Genomic DNA, 26,247 nt, shown 5'->3' on the forward strand with positions numbered 1-26,247 from the left:
TTTCCCATACTGGGGGAAACACTCCCAGTTCAAACGGAGGTGTTGCAGCCAGCAGCCTGTGGCAGCTGCAAAGGTGCATTCGACAGGTGGCCACTCCGTCACATTGGACAAAGGTTGGCCTCCACCACCCTCCTCCTCCTAACAAGAAAATTCACCGACCTGGAACCGCAACCCCGGTGTGAGGACACACTTACCTACCTTGCGGACCCCCTCAGATGTACATCTTCCGGATGGGGGCCACCGTAGCTGCAGTCATGACCTCTTTGGAGGGCGAACAGCATCACCAGCCTCAGCGTCCACGCCGTCCACCTCTGACACGTGGAGCTCCACAACACAGTGCTGTGACACATCCACCTGCACAGCAGGAGGGAGGGCAACCGCAGAGAGAGATGCGTCGCAGAGGGCACTACCCTCGCCACAGGGTCCACAGACCGAGGCTCAGCTTCCTGGACCTCTCCGAGCAGCAGTGCACATAGAGGCTCAGGGTCACTCGACATGTAGTCGTGGACATCTTCAGCCTCCTTCGTGCCGAGCTGCTCCCAGCTGGCCCGAGCACCATCTTCTTACCTGTCGCTGTCAAAGTCACCACTGCCCTCAACAACTTCTCCTCCACATCCTTCCAGGGTGCCACTGGGGACATCGCCGATGTCTCTCAGTCGTCTGCACAAAACAGCCCTGCAAATACACCTACACCCACTCTGCAGTGACACAATGAGTGGCATCAGTTGTGGGTCTTCATAGTGATCCTCAGGAAAGGGCATTATTGCACAAACCAAACAAGATTCACAAAGACGTGGCAGTAGTGGTGACAATATAATATGTAATGTGAGTTGGTCAGAAATTCAATATAAAGTAAAAACCATGACAAACCCTCAAACACCCTTGTGCATCCCCTTCATGCTCACGACACGTTTGCCTTACGCTTCCTACTGTACATATGTGATGCATGCCCTGTGGCTGCAGCACAGGTAGTGGCAGGTTGAGTGAGGCTGACTGTGAAAGAGATGCACGAGAGGGTGAGTATGAGATAGAGCCATGAGATTGTATAAGGATTGGGTTGAGTGGTAGTGACAGGATGAGTACTGGCGAGGTGATTAAGTGCAGGTAAGATGAGGATGAGGTTTGAGTGGGTATGAGGGGTGATGTGACAGAGTAGTGTTGGCAGTGCAGAAGGAGATGTGGGGTGGGGGCGGTGATGTGGCAGATGGAGTGTAGGGGAATGAGTAAGTGTACTCACTTTGGCTGACCTACTGAGGTCATTGGAGCGCCTCCTGCACTGTATGCAGGTGGGCGATATGTTGGTGGTGCAGGTGACCTCCTCTGCCACCTCGAGCCAGGCCTTCCTGGTGGCAGAGGCAGGCCGCTTCTGTTTGTGGGAGCTTGCTGTGCACAAATTGGCTGCCATGTTTTTCCTATGTTATAACAGTGACTGCACTTCAAAAGTACTTCATTGCCTGTAAAGCACTTTGGGACATCCTGAGGTCCTGGAAGGCACTATAGAAATGCAAGTCTTTCTTATGAGGGTGTCCCTTTTAATTGAGGATGTCAGTGCCAACAACGAAGGGAACATAAGTTCATAGAATCGTAGAAAGTTACAGCACAGAAGGAGGCCATTTGGCCCATCGTGTCCATGCCAGCCGATAAAGAGCTACCCAGTTTAATCCCACTTTCCAGCATGTGGTCCGTAGCCCTGTAGGTTACGGCACTTCAATGCACATCCAAGTACTTTTTAAAATGAGTTCATGGTAGATGGGCACATTGATGACTATGTAGGCCAATACATTATAGACATTATCTACCGCAAGCCTCACAGAACCATGCTCCTGGTGGGAGGGGGTGGGGGGTGCATCGCCTGTTGATCCCTCTGACATAAATTTAAGATAATCACAAAAAGAATTAAAGGGGAGGTTAGAAATCATTTCTTTGCACAATTTTCTGCCACAAACCATTATTGAAACAGAGTCCATAAATTATTTTAAAACTGAATTATTAGTTGCTTGAGAAAAGATGAATATTAAAAGGTTCTGGGGAGTGAGCAAGAGAGTGGATTAGACTTGTTGGCTCATGTGGAGCATAAACACTGGCACAGACTTGTTGGGCCGAATGGCCCGTTTCTGTGCTTGAACGTTCTATGATTCTACAAGCGCTAGGATTTTATTCAGTGCCTTCCTGTGATAGCACCAAGAATTTTTCTCCATGATATAACAACTTACCTTTATATAGCATGTTTCACACATCAAAAACACCTCAAGGCACTTTGGAGGAGGAGAAGCAGTGGCCACACAGCATAGAATAAGAGAGAAATTATGCATTGGTTCAGCCCTACCTCACCATCCTGACACAACAAAACATTTTTCTGGGTTATGCTAGGGTCAATTCTACCACTTACAAAAGCTGCTCTGTAACCAAGCTTTTGGTCACTTGTCCTAATATCTCCTTTTGTGGTTCGGTGTCGAATTTTGTCTGCTAACACTCCTGTGAAGCACTTTGGGACATTTTACTACATTAAAGGCGCTATATAAATGCAAGTTGCTGTTGTTGCTCCTTCAACCAAAAACATTTTTTTTCTAAAAGTCTATTTAGACAAAAGTTTTGATAGCATCCACCACACTCAAATTGTGCTCAATATATATGTAAAAAAGCATGCTGTTTTTCTGACCTGGAGCCAGAAATTTACACATACCTGACAATCTGCAAACTTCACCAAGCAGCAATTAAACTCTGAATGACCTCAGAACTTACTTAGACCGGTTAAAAAAAATACAGCTCCAATTACGTGGACCAGAGAGTACTTGTGCAGTGGCCTTAAAGGGTTAGGTCAGTGTAACCACTTAACGTCACAACTGTGTTCCAGAATCCAGCCTACCCGCAAGAAATACCATGGGAGATCTGTTAGTCTTAGGGTCGTCGACCCTTCAGGATTGTCCTGGAGTCTCCAGGAATTGAAGATTCATCTCCAGGACACTGCTGCAAGCAAATCCAGGAGAAAAAATCATAGCATTAAACAAAATTGTGTTTTTTTTTCCATTTTCTTTGCAGACTTTCATTTATTAGTTATAAAAATATTGGCAATGGGGGAAAAATGGCTATTTCTTGCTACACAAGATTAGGGGTCATGGGATTGGGGGTAGTATATTAGAATGGATTGAGGATTGGTTAACGGAAAGAAAACAGAGTAGGGATAAACGGGTCATTTTCAGCTTGGCAGGCTGTAACTAATGGGTTGCCACAGGGATCGGTACTTGGCTTCAGCTATTTACAATCTATATTAATGACATAGATGAAGGGACTGAGTGTAATGTATCCAAGTTTGCTGACGATACAAAGCTAGTTGGGAAAGTCAGCTGTGAGGACGATACAAAGAGTCTGATAGGGATATCAACAGGGTAAGTGAGTGGGCAAGAAGGTGGCAGATGGAGTATAATGTGGGGAAGCGTGAGATTGTTCACTTTGGCAGGAAAAATTTAAAAAAAACAGAATATTTTTTAAATGGTGAGAAAATATTAAATGTTGATTTCAGAGAGATTTAGGTGTCGTTGTACATGAAATACAGATAGTTAACAGGCTGGTACAGCAAGCAATTTGGAAGGCAAATGGTATGTTGGCCTTTATTGCAGGGGGGTTGGAATACAAGAGTAAGGAAGTCTTGCTGCAATGGTACAGGGCTTTGGTGAGACTAAACCTGGGGTACTGTATGCAGTTTTGGTCTCCTTACCTAAGGAAGGATATACTTGCCTTAGAGGCGGTGCAACGAAGGTTCACTAGATTGATTCCTGGGATGAGAGGGTTGTCCCATAAGGAGAGATTGAGTAGAATGGGCCTATATTCTCTGGAGTTTAGAAGAATGAGAGGTGATCTCATTGAAACACATAAGATTATGAGGGGGCTTGATGGGGTAGATGCTGAGAGGTTGTTTCCTCTGGCTGGAGAGTCTAGAACTAGGGGACATAGTCTCAGGATAAGGGGTCGGCCATTTAGGACTGAAATGAGAAAGAATTTCTTCACTCAGAAGGTCATGAACATTTGGAATTCTCTGCCCCAGAGGGTCATAGAGTCATAGAGTCATAGAGTTATACAGCACGGATAGAGGCCCTTCGGCCCATCGTGTCCGCGCCGGCCATCAAGCCCAGTCTAATCTAATCCCATATTCCAGCATTTGGTCCGTAGCCTTGTATGCTATGGCATTTCAAGTGCTCATCCAAATGCTTCTTGAATGTTGTGAGGGTTCCTGCCTCCACAACCCTCTCAGGCAGTGAGTTCCAGACTCCAACCACCCTCTGGGTGAAAAAGTTCTTTCTCAAATCCCCTCTAAACCTCCCGCCTTTTACCTTGAATCTATGCCCCCTTGTTATAGAACAAGGGGGCATAGAGGCTGTGGATGATGAGTTGTTCAGTATATTCAAGACTGAGATCAATAGATTTTTGGACTCTAGGGGAATCAAGGGATATGGGGATAGGGTGGGAAAGTGGAGTTGAGGTCGAAGATCAGCCATGATCTTATTGAATGGAGGAACAGGCTCAAGGGGCCGTATGGCCTACTCCTGCTCCTATTTCTTATGTTCTTATGTTTCATTAAGAGTCAAGATTAATGGATAACAAAAAAGTCTGTTCCCTTTCTAATTGGCTGTGGGAAGGCAGCGGTGCCTGGAGCATGGACCAATGATAGGCGTGTGGAGGCGGGGTGGTTTGAGGTGAGAGGTCATGTGAAGAAACCTCCAGGAATACATCCAACCAGACTTGGCAACCCTAGTTAGTTTGTATTAAAATTCATAACGCTGGACCGATCAGATACAGTAATAATGAGAGGGCCAAGCAGGCTTAAAGTTCAAGCACAACAGCAGGCCTAAAGGCCTGGAGCTCAAAAGCCATCGTGCAGTCCCAGGACACTGCTGGCAACAGAGATGGAGCTTTCTCTGTTTGTGGCCCAGACCAGCTGCAAAAAACTTTGAAGTGATTAAAATCAAAATGGCAAAAAAAAGACAAAGAAATAAGAGTGAATGTGCAAAGGAATTGCTACTGCACTGCTCTACAGTTTTCATGGAAAAATGGCTGGAATCGAGGAATTTTCATCCCCAAAGCACAATCCCAGAATCTTATGTAATTAAGGAATTTGACTTGTTCAGTCACTATAAACCATTCACCCTAATTGTAAACAGACAGAATCATGGAATGTGACTCCCAAAAGAGCAGTGAAATTCAGGATTCCCATCTAATAAAATGGAATTTTTGACTTATTCAGTCACTAGTGAATCAGTGCCCTGGCTGTATTGCATGTGGCACCACACTCCTGAGTATGCAAAAGACAGTGCAGCAGTTGATAGTTGAATAGTTTGCTGTCACCCATAGTGTCCTGTGACCTTCAACAACGTGCATAGTTTGTTAAAGAAATACAGTAGAGAAGAATGTGCTGTCATCAAACCTTTAAATAAACCATGTTGCACACTCCATGAACAAAGTTGAAGAACTTTACACACAACACTATTAATGAATACAGTGTAACGTCATCGTTACAACAAATTCTCGTAACTCCCGAGCGCTTTGGTGCCATTCTCTCCTGCCTTTTTTCCAGGTTTAATACTGGCCCATCATGCACCAAATACGCATCAAATGCATCACAAGGGTGTTAAGAAGCAAGCAGGTGACCTGGGTTTTTTTGCCATTAACCGATGAAACACTAGATGGGACTGGATTTGCAGAGGCGAGGGATTAGACTCACAAACTGATGGTGGCCGCTGTTGATCTGTGTATCATGGCTAAAAGTAATAATAGGTAAATCGTTTCAATTGAGATGTTGTATAGTTCAGAACGTGATATAGGGCCTCCGGAACAGTGTGTTCATGCATCACGGTGAGTTTGAGAATGAGACGGTGATGTGTACAAAGCAGCACCGCAGCTCAGAGGCGTCTACTCCAGATAGATGTCTTCTGTTGGACACGTGTATTCAATGTATTCTTTATAGAACAGCTGGAAGGCTCTCCTATACAAGAGGGGGAACCAAAAAAATACATAGCTTTTAACATTGAGCGCAAAGATCGAATCTCGTTCATTACAACCTCAACGTCACTTTAATCTCCCGGGAACTGGGTTTTTCATTGAAAACTGTGATGGCTGGGTCGCTCCATTTCAGAGATTTGGGGGCAGGAAACAGTTTTTAAACAACAAATACCAACAGCCTGGGCTGAAAATATCAATGCAGAGCTGCAATAATGGATACCGTGGGGTAATTATGAACTTTTCACCCTGGGTGGTAACCAGGCGGAACAGATCGTACCTCCTCCTCCCCCATTGTAGAACTTGCCCATTTCCGTTCCATTGAAATCAGGGGGATGGCGGGGTTCTATAAATGGCAGCCCAGGCGGATAAGTTGAAAGTGACCTCCCCCCTCCACCCATGTCAAGTTTGCTCAGTCGTGTAAATTGCTTCAGTGCAGTCTTTTCTATGTGTTTACCAGAGTGTTTATACAATGTTATGGATATATATATATACATATAGATAGATAGATATAGATGGGTGGGCAAATTCACCAATCCCACAGTCCCAGGAGGGGAGCTGCACTCAAAGAAAAGAATTTGCATTTCTATAGCACCTTTCACAACCCCAGGACTTCCCAAAGCACTTTACAGCCAATGAAGTACTTTTTGTAATGTAGGAAACACGGCAACCAATTTGTGCACAGCAAGTTCCCACAAACAGCAATGTGGTAATGACCAAATAATCTGTTTTTTTTAATGATATTGGTTGAGGGATAAATATTAGCCAGGTCATCAGTGAGAACTCCCCAGCTATTCTTCGAAATAGTGCCATGGGATCTTTTACATCCACCTAAGAGGGCAGACAGGGCCTCAGTTTAATGTCTCATCTGAGAGACGGCTCCTCTGACAGTGCAGCACTCCCTCAGTTGTGCACTGGGAGTGTCAGTGTGGATTATTGTGCTCAAGTCTCTGGAGAGTGACTTGAACCGATGACCTTCTGACTCAGAAACAAGAGTTCTACCGACTGAGCTACGGCTGACACTGACAAAGGTAGAATGGGTCTAAGACAGACTGGCAAAACCGCAGTGTTGAGTCTCCTACTCGTGCTCCCTTTGAGTGCGGTTTCCCACTGGTAGCTTGGGATGGGTGAATTTATCCTACTTTCTTTATGTAAAGGAGAGTTTTACAGAGAGAAATACAAACCCCACTGATTCTGCAATTGGTTTTGTTGAATCCTCAGAGACAAAAACATGGCAAGCAAATCGATGATCTGAAGGATGTTTGGTAATAAATCCAAAATATCTGGAAAAAGAAGAAATCGAGCAGGAAGACAACGTTGAGATTTTTCATACAGCGATGCTTTGTATTCAGACATTACAGTGAGCTTCATGACTTTTTGTTCCATACTTTTGTTACCTCCAGACCCGACTATTCCAATGCTCTCCTGGTCATTCTACCATCCTCCACCCTCCATAAACTTGAGCTCATCCAAAACTCTGCTGCCTGTATCCTAACCTACACTAGCGTGCTGGGCCATTTCAGAGGCCAGTTAAGAGTCAACCACGTTGGTGTGGGACTGGAGTCACATATAGGCCCAGTCCAGTTTTCCTTCCGAGGGGCATTCGTGAACCAGTTGGGTTTTTGACCACAATCCAACAACATCATGGTCACTTTTACTGATACCAGCTTTTTATTTCCAGATTTTTTAAAACTGAATTCAAATTCTCAAACTGCCACAGTGGGATTTGAACTCACATTCTCTGGATTATTAGACCCGGCTTCTGGATTGCTAGTTCAGTAACATAACCACTGTAGCACCGTACCGTGAGTGGACACTGTTGAGGAGTGAGTGGGTTTGGCTGTGATGCTATCCATGGTTGAATAGCCAGATGACAGTTGCCGTCCGGGCTCACAAGTGAAGCATTACTTTGGTGAAGCACCAGTCTATTGACTGCTGTGGACCTGTATCCAGCCAAGAGTCAGAACCTTCTGGAGGTAAGAGGAGAAATTTGCTCCTGTTTTTTCCTTCCCCATGTTGTGGGGAAGCAGTCAGCATTCAGTCGTTGTCTTCATCCGGACAGCATGACTGAAATCAGGAACTTACTGAGGTGGGAAATCATAGATGCAAAGCCATGTCCCAACATTCTGCCACAACATTGCGTTATAGCCATTGGTACAACAACAACTTGCATTTATATAGTGCCTCTAACATAACAAATATCTGATGCAGAGGAGATAATAAGTAGGGCCAAGACTACAAGCTTTCCAAAGAAACGGGACTCCCTTTCTTGATGAAGTTACCTCACTCTCATTAATACCAGCAGTGATCTCTGGGTGTTTGCTTAATATTAAACCTCACAATAGGACTTACTTGGTGTTCTTTGGATGATACCCACAGAATGAAACATTCTTCAGCTGAAAGAAGTGACTGCATTTACTACCCTGTCACAAAACAGAGAGGAGAATTAATTACACAAAAAAACAGTATGCTGTACTTTCACCATTTTTACAGTGGCAAATTTAGGATTTTGAACACCTTTTTAAAATCAAATATTAGCAGCTCTTCCATGGCATTGCTTACAGTAAGCCACACAGTGCGCTGCATTGTGACGACAGGAGGGTTATATCACGTAGCGTAGAATGTATTATTCTGCTGCTAAAGAAGAGCTGTGTTTCATCTGGCCAATCCTTCAAAACCATAAATAAACACAAGCTTGATCTGAATTTAACTGCTGCCAGTAAGGGACGTTTGTAGACTGGCAAGTGCTGATAAATTTCCAGCTCCAGGTCAGAAGAAACCAGCCTGAATTTTTTTTTTCCTTTTACACACTTTGAAATACGACATCTGAAGTCTCAAAACATTACTCCCAAGGTTTTGCTCATGGTGGTGAGTCAGAAGATATACTGTTTCATCCTATGTGAATACAATTTATTACGAGGGCCACTTATTTACACCGATTGAATGAATGAAATTAAGCTTCTTGAACTATCATTGTGATATTTTCAGATTCAAATCCCATGGTTGTGTGCATATTTCTACACAATGTGTGTGTTTGATAAAGAGAGACGGACGAGTGAAAAGTGTATGATTCTACTGGTATATGTTACATGGTGTTGGCAATTAAAGGAACGTTGGTTAAAAATAAAGAAATTAATGTAAAATGAATGATAGGAAGAAAGTACATGGAAATAGAAATGAAATTAATTCAAAGATAAAATGAAATTGTATATTGGAATGGTTTTATATCATTGTAGAGATTTATGAATAAAGGAAATGAGATAAAATAATTTAATGCAAAATATATGTAGATATTATAATGTATAGATTTATTATATATATTTATTAAAAATATTACCTTTGCATTCGCCGCCTCTCAACTTTCTCCACTATATATTCCTATGTCCACATTTACAATGGAAACTGCCTATGTAAACTTGCCATGCTGAAATTACACCTTGCCACCAGTGAAGGTGTCACAGTGCCACCAATGGCGGGAGGATGTAATTACAATGTGTCAGTTTACAGCAAGACAATTTCCATTATAAATGTGGACATAGGAATTTATAACAAATATATAAAAATAAGAGCAGAATGTACAACTTTAAAACGGGGACTGAATTACGTAAGTGTCACACTTTACACTTTGTGGATAACATCCCATTAGGAAACAACATAGCCTCTGACTCACCACGAGCATCGCCACGGGAGATCTGTTAATATTATATAATTTGTGCAGAATAGTTTTTTTTTAACGACTAGTCGATCTCTTGTGGCATTACACACAGGGAGTCAAAACCAAGTTTAGCCTTCAAGTGAAGTGGGATTAGAGGACATGGGGATTAGAGGAGCAGATGTAACTCAGTGCCTCCATTGGGAGAAAGGTGTAATTGCAGCGTGACAAGTTTACATAAGCAGTTTTTCATTATAAATATGGACATAGGAATTTCTAATGGTAAAAGTTGACAGGGAGTACATGTAGATCCAAGAGTTGTAATATATTATAGATAAATAGATAGATACCAATTTATGTTACTAATTTTTTTTATGAATGTTGTGCTGGGAAACTTGTTTGTGTTCTGAAAACTATATGTAAGAGATTTTAACAGTTAAAGTTCTAATAAATTTTAAAATCTGGTTACTAATTAAACAAAAAGATTGGCAAAGAGATGGCACACACTCGATGGGCCAAAAGGCCTCCTTCTGTGCTGCAAACCTCTGAGGTTCCATGGTAGATTTATGAGATTATTACGGGCAAGATATAAATTACCTTCTCATAAGCGCCAAATCCATCGAGTTGCACGGCTATTTTAATTCCTCGCATGCTGATCTCGAGCACACAGCTAGAAGGAGGGTTGAACTGAACAGTCATTCTTCTCGTTGTTGCAATCTGAGAATAAGAGAAAGCAACAGTTGAGTAGACTCCTCACCAAATACAGAATCTGAGCTGTCACTTTTAAAAGAGCAATTTAATCCAATATCTCTTCATTTATTTTCTGCCCTTATTTAGGTTCGTATGTATCCTGGCCAATATTTATCCCTCAACCAGCATGACTAAAACATATTATCTGGTCATATTAGTTACATTAGGAAAAAGAGGGTGGTCAGGAGCAGTGTTGGCCCCTTAAAAACTGAAAGTGGGGATATTGTCATTGACAATGGGGAAATGGCGGACATGTTGAACGATTACTTTGCGTCAGTATTTACAGTAGAAAAAGAGGATAGCATGCCGGAAATCCCAAGAAAACTAATATTGAATCGGGGACAGGGACTCGATAAAATTAATAAGTAAAGCAACAGTAATGAAGAAAATAATAGCACTAAAGAGTGACAAATCCCCAGGACCAGATGGTTTCCATCCCAGGGTTTAAAGGAAGTAGGTGAGCACATTGCAGATGCCCTAATTATAATCTTTCAAAGTTCTCTAGATAGGAAAATTGCACATGTCACTCCGCTTTTTAAGAAAGGAGAGAGAGGGAAACCAGGGAATTATAGACCAATTAGCCTAACATCTGTTGTGGGGAAAATGCTGGAGTGTATAATTAAGGATAGGGTGACTGAACACCTCGAGAATTTTCAGTTAATCAGAGAGAGCCAGCATGGATTTGTGAAAGGTAGGTCGTGCCTGACAAACCTGATTGAATTTTTTTGAAGAGGTGACTAAAGTAGTGGACAGGGGAATGTCAATGGATGTTATTTATATGGACTTCCAGAAGGCATTTGATAAGGTCCCACATAAGAGACTGTTAGCCAAAGATAGAAGCCCATGGAATCGAGGGAAAAGTACGGACCTGGTTCGGAAGTTGACTGAGCGAAAGGCGACAGAGTAGGGATAATGGGAAGGTACTCACATTGGCAGGATGTGACTAGTGGAGTCCCACAGGGATCTGTCTTGGGGCCTCAATTATTCACAATATTTATTAACGACTTAGATGAAGGCATAGAAAGTCTCATATCTAAGTTTGCCGATGACACAAAGATTGGTGACATTGTCAGCAGTGTAGATGAAAACATAAGCGATATTGATAGATTAGGTGAATGGAATTCAGTGTAGACAAATGTGAGGTCATCCACTTTGGATCAAAAAAGGATAGAACAGGGTACTTTCTAAATGGTAAAAAGTTAAAAACAGTGGATGTCCAAAGGGACTTAGGGGTTCAGGTACATAGATCATTGAAGTGTCATGAACAGGTGCAGAAAATAATCAAGAAGGCAAATGGAATGCTGGCCTTTATTTCTAGAGGACTGGAGTACAAGGGGGCAGAAGTTATGCTGCAGCTATACAAAACCCTGGTTAGACCGCACCTGGAGTACTGTGAGCAGTTCTGGGCACCGCACCTTCGGAAGGACATATTGGCCTTGGAAGGAGTGCAGCGTAGGTTTACTAGAATGATACCCGGACTTCCAGGGTTAAGTTACGAGGAGAGATTACACAAATTGGGGTTGTATTCTCTGGAGTTTCGAAGGTTAAGGGGTGATCTGATCGAAGTCTATAAGATATTAAGGGGAACGGATAGGGTGGATAGAGAGAAACTATTTCCGCTGGTTGGGGATTTTAGGAGTAGGGGGCACAGTCTAAAAATTAGAGCCAGACCTTTCAGGAGCGAGATTAGAAAACATTTCTACACACAAAGGGTGATAGAAGTTTGGAACTCTCTTCCGCAAATGGCAATTGATACTAGCTCAATTGCTAAATTAAAATCTGAGATAGATAGTTTTTTGGCAAAGGTATTGAGGGATATGGGCCAAAGGCAGGTATATGGAGTTAGATCACAGATCAGCCATGATCTTATCAAATGGCGGAGCAGGCATGAGGGGCTGAATGGCCTACTCCTGTTCCTATGTTCTTATATATCTCATTGCTGTTTCTGGGACCTTGCTGAGTGCAAATTGGCTTAAGTGTTTCCTACATTACACCAGTGACTACAATTCAAAAGTACCTCATTGGGTGTAAAGCGTTTGGGGACGTCCAGAGATTGTGAAAGGCGCTATATAAATGCAATTCTTTCTTTCTTTTCTATGTCCTCTACACTTCCCCCAGCTCAGGAGGATGGCAATCTGACTTGCTCCCAGACCTCTGCCTTTGCTGGTGTGCAATATGCTGCTCTGAAGTGTGCAAGAGGGCAGTACTGCCTACCGGCTATCCCTTGTCCCATATAAAGAAGCATTTAGCTTCTGTTTGGTGTCTCCCAGCAGGCCTGGCTGAAGACCGGCAACTCACCATTGGTGAAGTTATGGCTGAGTAGCGACATTATCCAATCAGTGACGCAACATTTTGTCTATCAAAAAAAAACTGAACAGGCTGGGGCTCTTTCCCCAGAAAAGAGAAGGCTGAGAGGTGACATGATAGAGGTCTTTAACATTATAAAGTGGTTTGATAGGGTAGATGTAGAGAAGATGTTTCCACTTCTGGGGGGAGTCCAAAACTCGTCCTTGCTGTATGCAAATTGACTACAGTTCAAAAGTACTTCATTGGCTGTAAAGCACCTTGGGATGTCCTGAGGTCATGAAAGGCACTATATAAATGCAAGTTCAATCTTTCTTTCTGTCAGCCCATTTGATCTCGTCCTTGCTGAGTACCAAACTCTGCCATTTTCCCATTATAGTGTCTATCTATTTCTTAAATGAGTCTAACATCCTGGCCTCGACCACCCTTTCAACCAACTCACTCCATCTGTTGTTCATCCTCGGTCCAAAGAAATAGTTCCAAGTATCTGTCCTAAACCTGCACTTCACGACCCTGAACATGAAACATCTGGTTCTGCTAACCAGGCGTAGATAGAATCATAGAATCTTACAACACTGAAGGCGGCCATTCAGCCCAGAGTGCCTGTGCTGGCTCTTTGAAAGAGTTATCCAATTAGTCGAACATCCCTGCTCTTTCCCCATAGCCCTGAAAATCTTTCTTTCTCAAGTATTTATCCAATTCCCTTTTGAAAGTTACTATTGAATCTGCTTCCACCACCCTTTCAGGTAGTGCATTCCAGATCATAGCAACATGAAGGTATTGCTCCAGGTTGTCTTCTGTCCATCTGACGGCCCGTCTACAACAACCACCACAACTTGTATTTATACAGCACCTTTATTGTCGTAAAACATCCCAAGGCACTTCACAGGAGCGTAATCAGGCAAACAATTGACACCGAGCCCCATAAGGAGATATCAGGACAGGTGACCAAAAGCTTGGTCAAAGAGGTAGGTTTTAAGAAGCATCTTAAAAGAGGAGAGAGATGTTGAGAGGCGGAGAGGTTTAGGAAGGAAATTCCAGAGCTTAGGGCCAATGGTGGGGTAAAGGAAATCGGGATGCACAAGAGGCCATAACTGGAGGAATGCAGCGATCTCAGAGGGTTGTAGGGCTGGAGGAGGTTACAGAGATAGTGAGGGGCGAGGCCATGGAGGGATCTATGAGCTCTCTCCTGAACCAGATCTTTTCAAGACCAAGATTTGGATGCATGACTTAAATCTCAATTTGAGACAAGAATTTTTTCCACCACTATCTGTCTAAGATGAATTTCTACTGTGTTGTGGCCAGGATGTAAATGGTTTAATTTTGATTTTCAGAACACAGGACTTGCACAGTTTGCTTTCACTTTACCTTCTGCATAGCTGCACACAGTACATCATTTCCTTTATGATAGGGCACTTGGACTGAACCCAGGAATTTCAGATGGAATTTGTCTACCCAGTCATTCTTTTCTGCTATTGCTGCTGAGAGAGAGAATATATATATACACATATAAGAGTAATTTATTCATTTGACTTATTTATTCATCAGTAAAAAATGTAACAATTGCTTCACTTTCTGACAGGTAACATATTATTACATAGGATTCAAATTATGACTGGTGCTGTATTAATAACAAGTACTTAACAGATTGATATCAAATACCTCTCTGCGCTATCTTATCACATGCGTTAACTCGGGGTTGTGTTGAAGTAGCACAAAGAGGAATTTGGCAGCGCCAATCATAATTTTAACTTGGCCTTAAATCAAGTAAAAAATTCTTCACGTTTAACTGTTCCCTTACATCACAAATAATTCCCACTTGCAATTTTCCTTTAGCTGGTAAGAAATTAAAAGAAATGATGGAAGTAATATTCAGAGCATACGAGGAGAATATTGGGCCAGATCTTGCTGGACTGGGGCATCTCGCGGCGTACACCATTACACTTTTTCCTGCACCCTACAGCTCAAAAGGTTTTTGCGCTGTAACTTGCAGGAAGTGTGAGCTGATAACGGTGCGGCGGCGAGGGCAACGGGGCTTTTGGGACTTTAGTGATCGACGGGACCAACAGTCTATCTCCTTAACATAAGAACATAAGAAATAGGAGCAGGAGTAGGCCATATGGCCCCTTGAGCCTGCTCCGCCATTCAATCAGATCATGGCTGATCTTCGACCTCAACTCCACTTTCCTGCCCAATCCCCATATCTCTGGATTCCCCTAGAGTTCAAAAATCTATCTATCTCAGCCTTGAATATACTCAATGACTCGGCATCCACAGCCAAAGATTCACAACCCTCCGAGTGAAGAAATTCCTCATCATCTCAGTCTTAAATGGCCCCTTATTCTGAGACTCTCCAGTCAGGGGAAACAACCTCTCAGCATCTACCCTGTCAAGCCCCCTCAGAATCTTATATGTTTCAATGAGAACACCTGTCATTCTTCTTATCTCCAGAGAATATGCTCAATCTCTCCTCACAGGACAACCCTCTCATCCGAGGAATCAATCCAGTGAACCTTCGTTGCACCGCGTCTAAGACAATTATGTCCTTCCTTAGATAAGGAGACCAAAACTGTGCACAGTACTCCAGGTGTGGTCTCACCAAAGCCCTGTACATTTGTAGCAAGACTTCCTTACTCTTGTATTCCAACCCCCTTGCATTAAAGGCCAACATGCCATTTGCCTTCCTAATTGCTGGCTGTACCTGCATGCAAACTTTTTGTGTTTCTTGTACGAGGACACCCAAATCTCTCTGGACACCAGCATTTAATAGTTTCTCACCATTTAAAACATATTCTGTTTTTCTATTCTTCCGACCAAAGTGAAGAACCTCACATTTCCCCCCATTATACTCCATCTGCCACCTTCTTGCCCACTTACAACCTGTCTATATCCCTTTGCAGACTCTTTGTGTCCTCCTCACAGCTCACTTTCCCACCTAGCTTTGGATAGTCAGCAAACTTACACTCGGTCCCTTCATCTAAGTCTTTAATATAGATTGTAAATAGCTTGGGCCCCAGCACTGATCCTTGCGGCACCCCACTAGTTACAGCCTGTTAATCTGAAAATGACCCGTTTATCCCTACTCTCTGTTAACAATCCTCTATCCATGCTAATATATTACTACCAACCCCATGAGCCCTTATCTTGCGTAACAACCTTTTGTGTGGGGGAGGGTTTAAACTAGTATGGCAGGGGGATGGGAACCAAAGGGCAGGTACAGATAGGACAAATTCAGACCAGGAAACAGGAAGTAGAAAAGCAGTTAGTGAAGTAGTAGCGACTCAGAAAGGCAAAAGAAGCAAAGGTTAAGTAGTGTTCAGCACAGGAATTTGACGGGGTTAAAGGGTGTATATTTCAATGCAAGGAGTATTACAAACATAGCAGATGAGCTAAGGGCACAGATAGACACATGGCAGCATGATATCATTGCTATAACGGAAACCTGACTTAAAGAGGGGGATAATTGGCAGCTCAATATCCCTGGATATAGAGTTTTCAGGCAGGATAGAGTGGGTGATAAAAAAGAGGGAGGGTAGCATTATTGGTTAAAGAATCAATTACATTTGTGAGAAGGGATGATATGCTAAATGGATCATCAATCGAGGCCATATGGGTTGAGCTAAGAATTAAAAAAGGGGCAGTCACATTACTAGGAGTGTACTATAGACCCCCAAATAGTGAAAGGGAGATAGAAGATCAAATATGTAGGAAAATTTCTGAGTGCAAAAATAAGAGGGCAATAATAGTAGGGGACTTCAACTACCCTTACATCAACTGGGATTCAAGCAGTGTGAGGGGCACGAAGGGTGCAAAATTCTTGATCGGTGTCCAGGAGAACTTTTTTAGCCAGTACGTGACAAGCCAAGGAGGGGATGCAATTCTAGATTTAGTCCTGGGAAATGAAGATGGGCAAGTGAGTGAAGTGACAGTGGGTGACCATATTGGGGATAGTGACCACAATTCAGTTAGTTTTAGCATTATTATGGAAAAGGACAGAGTTAAATCAGGAATAAATGTTTTAAATTGGGGGAAGGCAAATTTTATGGAACTAAGAGGTGATTTGGCAGAAGTGGACTGGACACAACTATTTGAGGAGAAATCAGTGGCAAGCCAGTGGGAGGCACTAAAAAGTGAAATTCTACGGGTACATTGCAGACACGTCCCCTCAAAGAAAATGGGTGCCACTGCCAAATTTAGAGCTCCTTGGTTGTCTAGAAGTATACAGCAAGACCTGGACAACATCCAGGCTTGGGCTCATAAGTGGCAAGTAACATTTGCGCCAGACAAGTGCCAGGCAATGACCATCTCCAACAAGAGAGTGTCTAACCACCTCCCCATGACATTCAACGGCATTACCATCGCCGAATCCCCCACCATCAACATCCTGGGGGGTCACCATTGACCAGAAACTTAACTGGACAAGCCATATAAACACTGTGCTACAAGAGCAGGTCAGAGGCTGGGTATTCTGCAGCGAGTGACTCACCTCCTGACTCCCCAAAGTCTTTCCACCATCTACAAGGCACAAGTCAGGAGTGTGATGGAATACTCTCCACTTGCCTGGATGAATGCAGCTCCAACAGCACTCAAGAAGCTCGACACCATCCAGGATAAAACAGCCCGCTTGATTGGCACCCCATCCAACACCCTAAACATTCACTTCCTTCACCACCATCGCACTGTGGCTGCAGTGTGTACCATCCACAGGATGCACTGCAGCAACTCGCCAAGGCTTCTTCGACAGCACCTCCCAAACCCGCGACCTCTACCACCTAGAAGGATAAGGGCAGCAGGTACATGGGAACAACACCACCAGCACGTTCCCCTCCAAGTCACACACCATCCCGACTTGGAAATATATCGCCATTCCTTCATCGTCGCTGGGTCAAAATCCTGGAACTCCCTTCCTAACAGCACTGTGGGAGAACCTTCACCACACGGACTGCAGCGGTTCAAGAAGGTGGCTCACCACCACCTTCTCGAGGGTAATTAGGGATGGGCAATAAATGCCGGCCTCGCCAGCGACGCCCACATCCCATGAATAAATAAAAAACAATACGGGGCAAGATAAAGCAGAAAAAGAAAGCTTATGACTGTCACAGAAAACTAAATACTGCAGAAAGCCTAGAGGAGTATAGAAAGTACAGGGATCACGTAAAAAAGGAAATAAGGAAAGCAAAGAGAGGGCATGAAAAAAAAAACTAGTAAGATTAAAGAAAACCCCAAAAATGTTTCATCAGTACATTAAGAACAAGAGGATAGCTAAGGAAAAGGTGGGATCTATCAGGGATGACAAGGGTAACTGTGTAGAAGCAGAGGATATGGGTAGGGTTTCAAATGAATATTTTGTCTCCGTATTCACAAGGGAAAGGGATGATCCGGATGTAGTAGTTAAAGAGGAGAGGTGTGAAATATTGGATAAGGTAAACATTACGAGAGAGGAAGTACTAGAGGGACTGGAATCCTTGAAAGTTGATAAGTCACCAGGGCCGGATGGATTGTTACATCCAGTAGTTCCCCTTTATCTCCCCTGCTAGTTACATCCTCAAAAAAATAGATTTGTCAAACATGATTTCCCGTTCATAAAACTATGTTGACTCTGCCTAATCATAATGATTTTCTAAGTGCCCTGTTACCACTTCCATTTTCCCGATGACTTATGTCAGGCTAACTGGCCTGTAAGTTCCCTGTCTTCTCTTTCCCTCCTTTCTTGAATAGTGGGGTAACATTTGCTGCCTTCCAATCTGCTGGGACCATTCCAGAATCTAGGGAATTTTGGAAGATCACAACCAATGCATCCACTATCTCTACAGCCACCTCTTTTAAAACCCTAGGATGTAGCCCATCAGGTCCAGGGGTTTTGTCGGCTTTTAGTCCCATTAGTTTCTCTAGTACTTTCTCTCTACTGATATTAATTACTTTAAGTTCCTCACTCTCATTAGCCCCTTGGTTCCTCACTGTTTTTGGTATGCTTTTTGTGTCTTCTACTGTGAAGACAGATACAAAATATTTGTTTAACGTCTCTGCCATTTCCTTATTCCCCATTATAATTTCTCCTGTCTCATCCTTTAAGGGACCAATGTTTACTTTTGCTAATCTCTTCCTTTTTACATACTTGTAGAAGCTCATACAATTTGTTTTTATATTTCTTTTTAGTTTACTTTCATATTCTATTTTCTCCCTTATCATCAATTTTTTGGTCATCCTTTTCTGGTTTCTAAAACTCTCCCAATCCTCAGGCTCACTACTATTCTTCGCAATATTATAAGCTGCTTCTTTTAATCTAATACTATCCTTACCTTCTTTAGTTAGCCATGGGTGGATCACTTTTCCCATGGAGTTTTTATTTCTCAATGGAATATATATTCATTGAGAATGTTGAAATATTTCTTTAAATGTTTGCCATTGCTTTTCTACCATCACACCTTTTAATCTAATTTCCCCACCTACCTTAGCCAACTAGCCCCTCATATCGATATAATTGGCTTTATTTGAATTTAAGACTAGTTTCGGTCTTAAATATGTCACTCTCAAACTCAATGTGAAATTCTACCATATTATGATCACTCTTCCCCCAGAGGATCCTTTACAATGAGATTACGAATTAATCCTGTCTCATTACATAATACAAGGTCTAAAATAGCCTGTTCCCTGATAGATTCCTAGAACAATATGTCGTGGAACCAGTCTCGAATGCATTCCATGAACTCGTCCTCCAAACTACCTTTGCCAATTTGATTTGCCAATGAGATTTAAGGATTGAGAAAGAAACAGAGGAATGATGGAGAAGGAAATAGGGTGAATTAGAGTCAAATCAGGTACAGAAAGAGAAATAAAGAGAAGACAAAAAGGAAAAGAAAAAGAAATTGAAAATTAAAATTTTAAAAAATCTGTAACAATTTACTACATGCAGGAATGAGATCGAGCACTTTAATTGTTTCCTTTGTGGGTCAAGAGGTTGATTGACATTGCATTAACAATTATCACGTCGTTAAAAAGGTATTTACACTCTTAATTACCAGCCTTAACTTTCTGCGGCGAGTTTAATGGACGATTAATGTGCAAATCCAGCAAGCTCTTAAAAGTAATGGGAGGCTAAGGGTGAGATGTCGTCAGTGGGAAGCAAACGGAGCAGCGGCGTAAATTGACCAGCAAATTCTGGAGATTCACAACTCACGGCGTATCTCTTAATTCCCTGAATTTGCTGGGCGATTTGCGCATTAATAGCGGCGTGCATCGTTCACATGCTGTTATTTTTCCAGCAAGATCTAGCCCAATGGAACCTATCAATGGTTTGTGTGCAATGCAAGAGAAAGCAAGGTCATCGACCTGAAATGTTAAGCTAACCTCATTCCTGCCTCCACAGACGCTGCCTGACCTGCTGGGCATTTCCAGCATTTTCTGTTTTTATTTCAAATTTCTAGCATTTTGCTTATTGGTTTGAGTGCATCACGTTACTGTTCTGTGATCTTGAGATTAGGAATGGGGTACCTGCAAAGTGCTCTTGTTCCATGTTGACTTCAAGTGCATAGTACGCTGGGAAAATTCCTCTTTCGCCGGTTCTCATATTGTAGGCCTCATACCAGTAATCGTCAGCCTGTACTTCTACCAGGAGAGGGTCGTCCACCTCTAGCTCCAGTTCATCGTTATGTCGTGGCACAAATCTAAGCAGGATGAAAAGAGAGACCACCATAAGGTAATAACAAAACCCTTTCCCGGCACGAGACTTTAATGAAACAAAACCACGGTGGAACGTAACTTCGGTCACCGTCATGACCTATGGCAAATGAGTCAAATTCAGATTTCTTTTATCATGTAGGATGGTGGGGGTTTTTAAACCAGACTTTGGGGGGTTGCATTCTGTGACTCACTCCATTTATAATAAGGCCCAATGGTTTATGGTGACTGAATAAGTCAAATTCCATTTTTTTTTTATTACATAGGATTGCAAGATTTTTTCTATTTGCATTCCATGATCCCATTCATCTTTCCATGAAAACTGCAACTCAATGGCCTTGCATTTATAACATTGTGGAAATTTATTTATAATTCTACGTAATTATGCCTCTTTAATTCAGAATATCTTCTTTTCATTGATCAAGGCAAATTAGACACTAATGTGCTGGTTTTTCCAGTATCACTAACCATATTTTTCAAACTGAAATATGGGTTTAATCTGCTGACTGGATTGATGCATAGTCCTTTTCACTGGCCATTATCATCACATTATTACAACAGCAACTTGCATTTATATAGCACCTTTAATGTAGTAATACATCCCAACGCGCTTCACAGGAGCGTAATCAGACAAAAATTGACACCAAGCCAAAGGAGGAGATATTGGGACAGGGTAACAAAACACTGGGTCAAAGAGATAGGTTTTAAGGAGCGTCTTAAAGGAGGAGAGAGAGGTAGAGAGGCGAAGTGGTTTAGGGAGGGAATTCCAGAGTTCAGGCGCCAATGGTGGAGCAATGAAAATCAGGGATGCACAAGAGGCCAGAATTTGAGGAATGCAGAGTTCTCAGAAGGTTGTAGGGCTGGATAGTGATAGGAAGGGGGAGAAGCAACAAGAACCCTTTGAATGCCCACCTCAAAGAGACCATAGCACGGTAAGTTGATGGGCCAGTGATTTCTGCACTTATGTGCGAGTGCAGAGCCAGGAAGCTCCACCTCTGACCCTCACAAATGTACTGGGGTCGGTGAGATTCACTAGTTTGCCTGCACTTGATGGTGCACTAATGCCACCAGGGGCACATCTAGGGCACCCACGATAAGAAGTAAGTCAGAAAGACTGTCGCAGGTACCCAAGCCGGGTGGAGAGAGGTATTAGTGCCCGATTCACCCCTCCACCACCACCCCCCCACCGCCCCCCCCCTCCCCCGCCCACCCTGCTTCGGGAAAGATATAGCAGTTGCCCCTCACAAAGTGAGGCGCTTTAAAAAAAATATTTGGCATCCCAAATCTTCAGGGATCCACGCTATGATCCTAGACCGAACCTCTAGGTGGATCCCACAACTGCCAATACACAGCAAGGTATCCCTGACCTGACCAGTTGTACCTCTGCTAACTACATGCTGGATCCCATTAAAGGCCCAAGGATGCGGCAACAGTGACATTTGGAATCCTCGCCCCAGCCCCACCAACCCCCGCCCCTCATTGTTTCTTTTTAAATTCGTTCTTAGGAAGTGGGCAACACTGGCAAGGCAGCATTTATTCCCCCGAGGGGATTAAAAGTTAACCACATAGTGTGGAACTGGAATCACATATAGGGCCAGACCAGGCAAGGCCGGCAGGTTCTCTTCCCCTTAAAGACATCAGTGAATCAGTTGGGTTTTTTTTAAAACAACAATCCAGCATTCATGGTAATTTTCTGGTGCTAGCCACAAATTGCCAGATTTCGCAACTTACCGTGGGAACTTGAACTCGCCAACTCCGATCCTGGCCTATTTCCCAGCCATCCCAGTGTACTCCTACGGCAGGAGTATGCCAGAATAACCACCGATTTTTGGGGCCCACAGATCTACTAAAGTGTTTGCACAAGACTCTAAGTAACAATGACAACCTGTCAATTTTCCTTGCTACCGCAACCTTTTGGCACCACTAACATAATGTAAACCAATCCCCCAGCTTGTTCATTTGAAGGGACCCATTGCTCTAGTGCCACTTATCATGGAAAAATGGATGGAATTGTGGAATACGATTCCCCCAAAACACTGGTATAAATCCTGGAAAATCCCATGCAATAAAAACAGAATTTGACTTATTCAGTCAACATAAACTAATATTTATAAACAGACTGAGTCATGGAATGTACTTACTGTTGTTATGTAGACAAACATGGCAGCCAATTTGTGCACAGCAAGGTCCCACCAACAGCACATGAATAACCAACTAATTAACCTGATTTTGGTGGTGTTAGTTGAAGGAGAAATGTTGGGCAAAACACCAGGAGATCTGCCCTGCTCGTCTTAAAATAGCATCATCATGGGATCTTTTACACCCACCTGAACAGGCAGACAGGGCCTCAAGTCAGCCTATATAATATGTTCAAGTCCTAGAATGAAGTTTGAACACATAACTTTCTGACATTGATGACACAGACATTAAAATCACCCACTGGGTATTAGTAATAATTCTGCAGTCTTTGGATGGTATAATTAGCTGCTGATTTCATTAGCTAAATCAAATCTACTGACAGTTCCAATTAATAGTTACACATTTTATACTTGATCCCAATTGCACACGGCTCTTGAAAGGGCAATATGGGATACCTGTGCACAAATGCTAAGGTGTTCATCTCAAATTCCATTCTGCTATTTTAACACCAGAACTAACCAATTATCTAATGGGTTAACTCCTCCACTAAAATAGCAGAGAGGGGTGGGGGGGTGGTGGAAGAGAGAGAGAGTGAGCTGAAAACTATGAGTGTTCACACGCTGGTATTACACAGCGTAATTTCAAGAGCACGCACTCCAATATGAAGTGTCTGACTTACGTTATTTATGCAGTCTACTAAACTACAGCTCGTAAGATCAATAACAATTTTTTTTTTATTCGTTCATGGGATGTGGGTGTCGCTGGCAAGGCCAACATTTATTGCCCATCCCTAATTGCCCTCGAGAAGGTGGTGATGAGCCGCCTTCTTGAACCGCTGCAATCTATGTGGTGAAGATTCTCCCACAGTGCTGTTAGGAAGGGAGTTCCAGGATTTAGACCCAGCGACGATGAAGGAACAACGATATATTTCTAAGTCGGGATGGTGTGTGACTTGGAGGGGAATGTGCAGGTGGTATTATTCCCATGAGTCCGCTTCCCTTGTCCTTCTAGGTGGTACAGGTCACGGGTTTGGGAGGTGCTGTCGAAGAAGCCTTGGCGAGTTGCTGCAGTGCATCCTGTAGATGGTACACACTGCAGCCACAGTGCCCCGGTGGTGAAGGGAGTGAATGTGTAGGGTGATAAATGGGGTGCCAATCAAGCGGGCTGCTTTGTCCTGGATGGTGTCGAGCTTCTTGAGTGTTGTTGGAGTTGCAGCAATGTCCTGGGGTTGAGATGATTGGCCTCCAACAACCACTACCATCTTCCTTTGTGCTAGGTATGACTCCAGCCACTGGAGAGTTTTCCCCGATTCCCATTGACTTCAATTTTCTTAGGACTCCTTGGTGTCACACTCGGTCAAATGCTGCCTTGATGTCAAGGGCAGTCACTCTCAGCTCACCTCTGGAATTCAGCTCTTTTGACCATGTTTGGACCAAGGCTGTAATGAGGTCTGGAGCCGAGTGGTCCTGGCGGAATCCAAACTGAGCATCGTTGAGCAGGTTATTGGTGAGTAAGTGCCACTTGATGGAAGGCGTCGTCGATTTTTCACATTGTCGGGTAGATGCCAGTGTTGTAGCTGTACTGGAACAGCGCGGCTAGAGGTGCAGCTAGTTCTGGAGCACAAGTCTTCAGCACTACAGCCAGGATGTTGTCGGGGCCCATAGCCTTTGCTGTATCCAGTGCACTCAGCCGTTTCTTGATATCACGTGGAGTGAATTGAATTGGCTGAAGACTGGCTTGTGTGATGGTGGGGATATCGGGAGGAGGCTGAGATGGATCATCCACTCGGCACTTCTGGCTGAAGATGGTTGCAAATGTTTCAGCCTCGTCTTTTACACTCACGTGCTGGACTCTGCCATCATTGAGGATGGGGATGTTCTCGGAACTTCCTCCTCCAGTTAGTTGTTTAATTGTCCACCACCATTCACGACTGGATGTGGCAGGGCTGCAGAGCTTTGATCTGATCCGTTGGTTGTGGAATCGCTTAGCTCTGTCGATAGCATGTTGCTTCCGCTGTTTAGCATGCATATAAATCCTGTATTGCAGCTTCACCAGGTTGGCACCTCATTTTTAGGTATGCCTGGTGCTGCTCCTGGCATGCTCTTCTACACTCCTCATTGAACCAGGGTTGATTCCCTGGCTTGTTGGTAATGGTAGAGTGAGGAATATGCCAGGCCATGAGGTTACAGATTGTGCTGGAATACAATTCTGCTGCTGCTGATGGCCCACAGCGCCTCATGGATGCCCAGTTTTGAGCTGCTAGATCTATCCCATTTAGCATGGTGGAATGCCACACAACACATTGGATGGTGTCCTCAGTGTGAAGACGGGTCTTCGTCTCCACAAGGACTGTGCGGTGGTCACTCCTACCAATACTGTCATGGACAGATGCATTTGCAACAGGTAGATTGGTGAGGATGAGGTCAAGTAGGTTTTTCCCTCGTGTTGGTTCGCTCACCACCTGTCACAGGCCCAGTCTGGCAGCTAAGTCCTTCAGGACTCGGCCAGCTCGGTCAGTAGTGATGTTACCGAGCCACTCTTGGTAATGGACATTGAAGTCCCCCACCCAGAGTACATTCTGTGCCCTTGCTACCCTCAGTGCTTCCTCCAAGTGGTGCTCAACATGGAGGAGGACTGATTCATCAGCTGTGGGAGGGCGGTAGGTGGTTTCCTTGCCCATGTTTGACCTGATGCCATGAGATTTCATGGGGCCCAGAGTCAATGTTGAGGACTTCCAGGGCCACTCCTTCCTGACTGCATACCAATGTACCACCACCTCTGGTGGGTCTGTCCTGCCGGTGGGACAGGTCATACCCAGGGATGGTGATGGAAGAGACAGGGACGTTGGCTGAAAATTCTGCAGTCTTTGGATGGTATAATTAGCTGCTTATTTCATTAGCTAAATCAAATCTACTGACAGTTCCAATTAATAGTGACACATTTTATGCTTGATCCCAATTGCACACAGCTCTTGAAAGGACTTTGTGAGATACCAGTGCACAAATGCTAAGGTGTTCATCTCAAATTCCACTCTCTGCTATTTTAACACAAGAATTAACCCAATTATCTAAAGGGTTAACTCCTCTACTAAAATAGCAGAGAGGGGTGAGGGGGAGGTTGGAAAAGAGAGAGACTGAGCTGAAAACATTAAGTGTTCACACGCTGGTATCACACAGAGCACAGTCTCCAATATGAAGTGTCTGACTTCGGTTATTTATGCAGTCAGCTAAACTACAGCTCGTAAGATCAATAACAGTGCAAAACCACTTCCATTCTGGACAATATTCCATCACAATATAATGGTAGAAAAGTGCGATCAGCTCTTTTCTCGTACAATTGCTTAATGCCTGTGTTAAAATTGTGCCTCACTTCGATGTTCCTGGCAAAGTGTGAGGAGCAGGCCGGTCAAGTTTGGGCTGCCCTTGGCGTGGAAGTTGCCCTTGGGTAAGTGTTGTCGGGGATCATGGGGGGCTGGGTCGGTGATCGGGAATCAAGGGTGGGGAAGAGCCTCGGTCGGGAGGGGGGAACCTGGGTCGGGGATCGAAAGCCTGAGTCTTTCAAGTAAATACTTAATGAAGGCATTAAAAGACACAAAAGACAATTCAATGCATAAATGTAATACATAATTTCTTTGATTTAAAAATAAAATGTTGATTTGGGATATTAGAAATTTCAGTTTATGAGAAAAAAGTGAATGAAAACAATTCAGAAAGGATTCTGAGTGATTTGTGGTA

At 43.5% G+C, this 26,247-nt stretch overlaps 1 protein-coding gene across 2 annotated transcripts in view; it reads right to left on the reverse strand.

The window, feature by feature from the left end:
- Window positions 1–5,411: 5,411 nt before the first annotated feature.
- The window catches only part of mapk8ip1b (mitogen-activated protein kinase 8 interacting protein 1b), a 154,193-nt gene continuing 133,357 nt past the window's right edge, over window positions 5,412–26,247 (reverse strand). Inside the window, exons 7-12 of one of the 2 annotated variants that reach the window (XM_067993563.1) lie at window positions 20,189–20,361; window positions 14,066–14,178; window positions 10,241–10,360; window positions 8,344–8,414; window positions 7,176–7,274; window positions 5,412–5,977 (exon numbers count right to left, since the gene is read on the reverse strand). In XM_067993563.1, coding sequence (XP_067849664.1) covers window positions 5,905–5,977; window positions 7,176–7,274; window positions 8,344–8,414; window positions 10,241–10,360; window positions 14,066–14,178; window positions 20,189–20,361 — 649 coding nt within the window. In that variant the 3' untranslated portion in view covers window positions 5,412–5,904. The remainder of the gene's footprint in view (window positions 5,978–7,175; window positions 7,275–8,343; window positions 8,415–10,240; window positions 10,361–14,065; window positions 14,179–20,188; window positions 20,362–26,247) is intronic. The other variant, XM_067993562.1, reaches the window with a different exon arrangement.

The sequence above is a fragment of the Heptranchias perlo genome, chromosome 12 (assembly GCF_035084215.1).
Source record: "Heptranchias perlo isolate sHepPer1 chromosome 12, sHepPer1.hap1, whole genome shotgun sequence".
NCBI classification, from domain to species: Eukaryota; Metazoa; Chordata; class Chondrichthyes; order Hexanchiformes; family Hexanchidae; genus Heptranchias; species Heptranchias perlo.